At 39.7% G+C, this 7897-nt stretch overlaps 1 protein-coding gene across 1 annotated transcript; it reads right to left on the bottom strand.

Moving 5' to 3' along the window:
* Positions 1-3357: 3357 nt before the first annotated feature.
* Positions 3358-7220, bottom strand: crabp2b (cellular retinoic acid binding protein 2, b). Its single transcript, XM_026348897.1, has 4 exons — positions 6971-7220; positions 4922-5100; positions 4485-4601; positions 3358-3629 (listed from the first exon to the last, which is right to left on the bottom strand). The coding sequence occupies exons 1-4, from the start codon at positions 7050-7052 to the stop codon at positions 3579-3581; spliced, it is 429 nt and encodes a 142-aa protein (XP_026204682.1). The 5' UTR covers positions 7053-7220; the 3' UTR covers positions 3358-3578.
* Between the last annotated feature and the right edge of the window lie 677 nt (positions 7221-7897).

The following is a 7897-nucleotide window of genomic DNA, read 5'->3' as shown; positions in this document are numbered from 1 at the left end:
AACCGGAAGACGCGGTCATGTGACCGCTGCTGCGGCAGAGACACGTGGGAGCCGACTGGGGCGTGGTCAAGCGTGATTTTTATTTTGAATTTAAATTTGATCTTTATTAAATTGATATTTTATTTCATCGTATAGTTTTAGTAGATTAATTAACCACATTACGTACAATACATATCTGAACATTGAAATACAATACATGGTACAAGTGGTAAAAGTACACAAACGCAATACTCAATACATGTCTAAGCTAATACTCCAATACAGGTAGAAGTACAGTAATATATTAAAGGACTACCAAGTGCATGCTCTTGCTTTTACTCTAACTACAAAACTATAAGTACTTGACTTAGATGAGCACTAATCTGAGCTGATCTGTTTGATAAATTAAATGAACTAAAATTTTCAGACCATGTGAAGTCTAGTTATTGACACTTAATTTCTGAAAACACCACTTTGTTTCTTCTCTCATTTTGAAGAAGCCCCCCACAAAACATTTGACCTCCCTCTGGAGGCCCTTATATTTCTTTACAATTATTGAGGCATAATTACATTCGTGCAAGTTTATGTAGCCAAACCTCAATCAAAGATTGTAAAAGTGTCTTTGTTTTCTCTTTACTTTATCTGTTTTTCTACTCATCTTAAAAGAGACTTTCACCCCCCTTCTCCAGTAGATGTCACTCTTGTTCCTTTGCAGAATAATTCTTCTCAGCTTCTGTGACTTTCAGGACAAAACTGAGATTTGATTGATTGCTCAGTTGCAGCAGCTCAGATGATGCTAACAGAACACATTAAAGGTTTTTTTAAATGATTCAATTAAATTTGATACACATACAACATGTTTTCAAAACTGAAGCATAATTTCTCCAAAAATGATATTAACTCATGGAACTTACTGCGTTGCACACAGTAGCCATTAGATTTGAGCTAATATTGTGCTACAGCTGTTGATTGTGTCCTTTTATACTGCAAGCTTAGAACACCTCTCTATGTGTCCTTCATACTTATTTGTGACCTTCCAGTCACAGGTTGAGCATCAGCAGGAAGGCTTGCACCTTTAGCTCCTCACACACATTTCATGGCCTAATGACCTTGCATTAACAAGCCTGGTCTCTTTACATTCTCTTCTCCTACAAGTCACATGGGGTCACATGCGTGAGGGCAGTCATACCATTTCATTACAAACACTATACTGTCTCTCACACAGTCCTGTTAATGCACACATACTGTATTTTATGCTGATGTTCATGTATCTATGAACACGTATAATAATATAATGTATATTCATTTACACCTCAAGTAGCTGAAATTGTTCAACAATCTATCACCATGTTCCACCTCAGGTTAAAAAAATGTCTGGTTAACAGGAAATACTACTCTAGATTGTTTGTAAATAAGTTTATACACATTTCTACAAAGACCTTCCTGACAAATTTAGTATTTAGAATTCACAATCAAGTCTTTTGGGTTTAGTTTCTCACGTTTCTGACATTTTAGAGACAAAATAAATCATTTATTAATTAGAAAAATAATCTTAGTAATCCGAGTTAGCCATAAATAATTTCCATAAGACGTTATTGATAATTTTAATTTATAGCTCCATCTATCTATTGGTGACTATTAATCAGTCAAACTCACATGTAGATGCTGGAGTGAAAATTAAGGTGACATGGATAGTAAATTTAGTGTAAACAGATCATATAATTAATGATGAAAGCTTTTTGAGTTTATCTGTTGCAGCTGAATGATTATGTATCACCACTTGTGCTGTTCGCCTGGATCTGCTAGCAGGCTTTGCTTCATTTGTCATTATACCCTCATCTAGCAGCGTCTGTGTTTGTCCGCTGACTTCTGTGACTCATGATTTCCTCTAGCGGGCCCCGTCACGATTGGTCCAGATGGCCTCAATTCAAACGCTGCACTTGGATGCCACCCGGTCCTAAAACCACAGCATTCCTCAACCAATCGAGCAATGCAAGGCTCCATGACATCACTGCCTGAGGAATGAACTGGCACAACAGTGTGTGTGGAAAGTGACCCAGCTAACAAGGACGGACTGGGTGGGTTAGGCTGCTCCTGTGAGACTAACAAGCATAAGTCAAAGGGGTCATTTTGACAGAACTGGGCTCCTTGAGTATTTAAATGTCTGAGTGTGCAATGCCAAATAGTGAGGAACTTTCCGCCCACTCCCGAGTGCGGTTTTGATGAGCACTTACACAACGACGTGGGTTTCACTGAAGCCATTGAAAACATATTTTCATTCTGTGGGACATAAAAGTGCATACTGAACAAGTTGGGTGAAGTTGTGTAAGCCGTGCATACTTAGCCACACAAGATCTTTTTCACTCTCTGCCTGTTTATTGAGCTTGAAGCTCATAGATGCCAAATTGTCCAATGTGTCACAAAAAACAAAAACAAAACAAAAATGTTATTGTTGTATTAGTAAAGGATGTGAGTGCATTCGCCTGCTGAGGTTACTGAGACCATTCATCCTGGAGGAGGCCCAGTCCCCCCTGCTGCTTGCTCAACGCTGTGTGTATAAACTGGGAAGCACTTCAGAGTCTGTCTGCACACTGTTTGGAAACCTGGGAAAACCATCACTGCTCGTGAACCGGAGCACTGCTCTCCTCAGGAAGTGCCTGACAACCCCTGATGGTCCATTTTTCACGTTAAGGTAAGGTCTGCCTCAGACTGAAGTACTGTTTTGGTTGCATACAAGACTGGCTTAAGCACTCTGCTTGTATATTTTAGTAGATGTAAGTTATCTTGAAAGGTTGATTTTGAAAGGGAACAACTGGAAACCTCTCTGAGCTTAAGAGAAAACCACTTAGCAGCTTGTGTCTGGGGGCAACACCAGAGCAGAGGGTGGGGGATTTTTATTGAGCTCATTCTGTAAGTAGGTACAGCTGGAGAGGGAAGTGTGGGAAGTTCAACCTTCTCCTGATGCTATGAATCAATTTCTCATGGCTGCCCTCCGTCTTTCCCTCACTCATTTTCCTTTCCACTCCCAGTTTCTCCCCTAACCTGTGTCAAATGCCTCTCAAAGCAGAGATTATGAAATCTGAATTGTCTTTAGAAATTTTTAAACTAATTCAGTACATATTGTTGTGAGCTATGATGATAGGGAGCACACAGAGGACAACGTATTGGATTGCAAGTGGAAAGATGGAAATGTAATGGGTGGGGAATGATCAGGAGAATATGAATGGCAGACAGTGATGTAAAGTGATATGCAGATGTACGACAAGGGAATGGGAGGTGCAGGGAGGAGGCAGCATAAGGAATTAGTGTTCATAAATGAGTTCAAAGAATACATTCACATAAAAAAGTTTATTAACATGTTTTAACACAGCAGTGAAGCTTTAAAAAAGGGACTGTGTGCATTAATTTATGATACATAGAGAGTAAATTCAGCTTTGTTTTTTATAAAGGCAGCTGAAGAAGTCTTTGAGCGAGATCTGACCAACATCTGACCGGCTGGGAGGAGGATGAAAAAGAAGAAAACAAGGCCAGTAAATGTAAACCATGCATGAAGCACAAAACAGGAGTATTGTATGACTTGTCTTGAAAAAACAAAATTCTTATTCCCTCTCATAAACTCTGGTGCAGACAACATCCCCAGCAGTCATTGTCTGAAAGAAAAACAGCAGCAAAAGGAGAGAGAGGTTTAACTTACTGTGGTCTGGTACTGTGTTTTAATAAAGCACCTTGTGTCACTCTGAGGTTTATACATCATACATGAAATACTACATCTACTAAATATTTATTGATTATTATGTCAAAACACACTACTGGGAAAAATGTTGGAGGAGCCAAGTTGAGGAAATTTCTCCTCCATGACACTTGTTTGGTCCAGACTCCTGAGTTCCCAGAAGGTAAGTGGTCAAATAGTTTTCTGATTTACTACAAAGCAAAAAATAAAATGCAAGATAATGTTCCAGAGGGATAATCACCAGCTGCAGTAGATCATCATTCTAGGGATCTAGAGCAATTTTAAATGATCTACAACAATTGAATAATATTGAACCAACTCCTTGTCAAATGTTCCCACTGTCTACCAGTGCAAATATATAATATATAAATATAAGTCTGACATGAGTGCAGCGTATCTCTGGATATCACATAGCAGACCATTACCTGGCAATAATTGGGGGCTTCTTATCCAGTACATGTTGTCTGTTCCAAATACCTGCAGCTGTTTTTGTGTTTAGCACTTATTAGCATATGTTAGCACACTATCACAGTAAAAGCATTAACAGTACAAACATTATTCCTGCTAAACATCAGCCTGCAGCCTAGGATTTAGCTCACAGCATTTCTACGCCTCTGTAAAGCCTCACAGAACCGCTCACCTATATTTGAGATTTAAAAGTTGTTTAGCACTAGTAACCTATTTATAAACCAAAAAATCTACACTTTATAAAGGGTGGCACTTTATTTTAAACTCTCCATGAAGTTGAGTATCAGTGCTGTACACAAACAGTTACCAGTATCAGTTCTCCATCGTTGGTCAGCTCTCGGGTCCATGCTGTCTTGGGCCCATCGCCCTTCTGTAAAGTCTGTTCACAGCTGATCTTGTTGTCTGTTTCCCACTTTGGAAAACTCTGGAGAGATTCATGTAAGGAACATATTAATAACTGACACCATTTCTATGCTTCTTAAGAGCTCAATGTGCCAACCACTGCAAATCAGAAAATGTTTTGCCCTCTCAGGAACTATGTCCTTCACCACTCACTCAGTTTAAAGAAATAAAGAACAGCTCCATGTATTATCACCAGGACTGACTCTGGAGTTGCACTGAAATTATTTCCATATGTTTCCTCTGTGCTGAACTGTAGCTAGTTATGCTGTCCTTGGTCAAACACTGGTATGCATGTACTGACATTATCCAGGACTGTTTTATTCAAAGTAGAGGGATGCATACCGTGCAGGGGCGTCCATCCACTGTGGTCTCACTGAAGGACTGACCCACGGTGAATGAGATATGTGTGGTCCGGACGCTAGTGGACGTCTTGATGGACAGACTCTCTCCCTGCTGGGTGATTTCCACTGCTGGACTGGATGCTGCTGTCACTGCGATCTTCCTGAGGAACACATTCACACCTGAACACACACACACACACACACACACACACACACACACACACACACACACACACACACACACACACACACACACACACACACACACACACACACACACACACACAATCAGATCTAACATCAAACATTTGAAGGCGGGTTCACAAACAGCCAAACTTTATTTATGCTTTTATTCTGATTTCTTCCAGGCAGCTTTTCATCCAGTACAGCATGAAGATTAATGTGCAGACGTGTGTCATTTGCTCTAAGTAGATGTTTCATCACAGTGAATCTTCAGGCATCTGTTGTCTTTGAAAATATCAAACAGTTACCAGGAGGCAAAGTTTGGAAAAGATTGTGTTTAATTCAATATAGAATCTGATATCTGAGAGCCAGCTGATATAGTAACACAATTTTTTGACAGCCTAAGCTTTCAGTGCTGCTGCAATGTGAAATGTTGTGATTATGATTGATTTCCAAACTCCACCAAAGCTAGAAAACTTTAAAAAACACAGTTCATCCTAACGTGAAAAGTCAGTCTCTATCCACTTATCTTTTGGCCAAATCTCTCTTGGATGCTTGTTTCGTAGTTAGTTTTTGCGCAGACCTCAAAAATTAAACAATGAAAACTTGATCGTAAATTAATGAATCAAATAAACTTTTACAGAAACGCTGTTTCTGCCTGATGTGGAGATTTAAAGATACAGTAACTATTCCAGTCCCCTTAATTGGTGATCAAACCTATTTATGTGGAAATGTTGTCTCTTTAGGTCATTTCGCATTTTTTTTTGTATTAGACCGTGTCTTTTTGAGCGTCTATGTGTTTCTTTTGTGGCTCTTTGGGTCGTTTAATATATTTTTGGTACATGTCTTTGCAGGTTAGAGTGGAGTGTCTGTTGTTTCTTTGTGCTAATTTTGATAACGAATATACATGTATGTGATAGAACATATATCAGGAAACAACAGCTTTGTCAGTGATGTTCAAACTCAATCTAGGCTGAAGGTTGTAACGAGTATCTCTGTATCTATGTGCTCGGTCAGTAGAGATGTAAAGTGATGTTTGATACATGTTAGACAATTTCTAACCTCCTGCTGACCTTTAGTTTTTAGTTTTGTAGTTTCTTCATGTCAACTGGACTGGCTTCAGAGACAACAAGTTTTTTCTCAGAAATCTGAATCAGTTGAGACCATAGTAGCTCACACTGGTAGTAACAGAGACAGCACACACACACACACACACACAGAGCCCTACACTGGGTCAGAGAGGCCCAGGGCAGTAAAGGAAAGTCAGTCTCAGAGCCGGCTGGCTGCTGGGGCCCATGTCAAGGATTAGTTCCGTTTACATTGACTCTAATTACAACCGCATGAGCAGGACCCCGTCTCAGATGAGTCTGATCTAACATTCCCCCCACTGGCTATTTGTCTTAAGATTTTTAATGGATGCCACAGACCTGCCCTCACCTGACCTTTCTCTCCTGTTCTCCCCAAAGATGAACCGATAGCCCCATGTAGCTTCACAAGTCCAGTATTGTCAGGAATTATAACAGTGCAGGTGAAAACTATTTTAACCACAGAGAGCAACTTCAGACCTCTGTGATATTCTCTCCATGAGTGGATGTCCAGCTCATAACGTCACTAATTGCATTTTAATAATTGATCTAAGTTAATGAGGATAAAGTAGATATCAGTATTCATCCTGACCGAGATAATAAACTGAGATAAAACTCTTTACCTGCAAGGTACAGCAAAGAAATACAGGTACAGAAAAAACCCTGTCCTGTGTCTTTACGAACAGATGAGCACTTTTATTGTGCATTTTTAGTAAGAAAATCTAATGAATAATCTGCCTGTGTGTGTGCAGGCTACCAAAAAGTGCAGATGCATCACTCACCCAGCGCCCTTAAAAGTTCCTCGAAGTTTTCCGAAGACTTCATTTTCCATTTTCCCGAGAAATCTGTCACTTTTTTCTCCATTTCGATGCGACCAGTTGCACAAATATTTTCTGCAGATTACAAGTCTGTTCTGACCTCAGAGCCTGCGGTCGGTGTTTGTCTGCTCCCCGCCGTAACCGGTCTGTGAAGCCGTATGCTCTGCATGCAGCTGCGCCTCCATCCATTGGCTGCAGCTGGTCCAATACAGAGGCTCCTCCACTCCGAGCTGTGCCCTCCACCTCTGACAGCATGGTGAAAGATTTGGAGACGAGCCGGAAAATGCACTTTCAGTAAATCCTTTCATGTTGATGAGCAGCCGGCAGGATGTTTTCTTTCATAGGTTGGTGCCATGTAAAAAACTGTATATTATATCCTATAATTGAATTATGTATTTAAATAATAGGACAACTGTTGGCTGTACTGTAGCTTTACATATTGGAAATGACCCATTGTGTTTAAACATGTTGAATAAAATTTGGAGACAAACTAACAACTGACACTTAATTAAATGTTACTATAATACCGCCTATAGACAGGGGTGGGCATTCAGGTCAAATGTAGAAGTGTAAATAAAAAGAATAAAGGGACAGGTAAAAATGGAACTGAAACTTTATCTAAGTTCAATGCTTACCGGACTAGAAAGTGAATACAGTGTGAATAAGTGAATAAATCTAAATAAAAAGATTCAAGTTAATTAAGCTAGAGTCATTTTTTACATTTTATTTTCATTATCAGAGGAGTGATTGATCATCGCACAACAGATTAAATAAACTTGATGGTGGGGCCTCTCAGGGCAAGTCAGACTTTTTCTTTGTAGTCTCTTTTCCTTCTCTCTGTCTCAGACTCTTTAATACACACACGCTCACTCACTGCCAGGAATATTTCAA

Source organism: Anabas testudineus, chromosome 11, assembly GCF_900324465.2.
Source record: "Anabas testudineus chromosome 11, fAnaTes1.2, whole genome shotgun sequence".
Lineage (NCBI taxonomy): Eukaryota > Metazoa > Chordata > Actinopteri > Anabantiformes > Anabantidae > Anabas > Anabas testudineus.
Note: the sequence above shows the minus strand (reverse complement) of the source record. Positions and strands in the feature narration are given on the sequence as shown.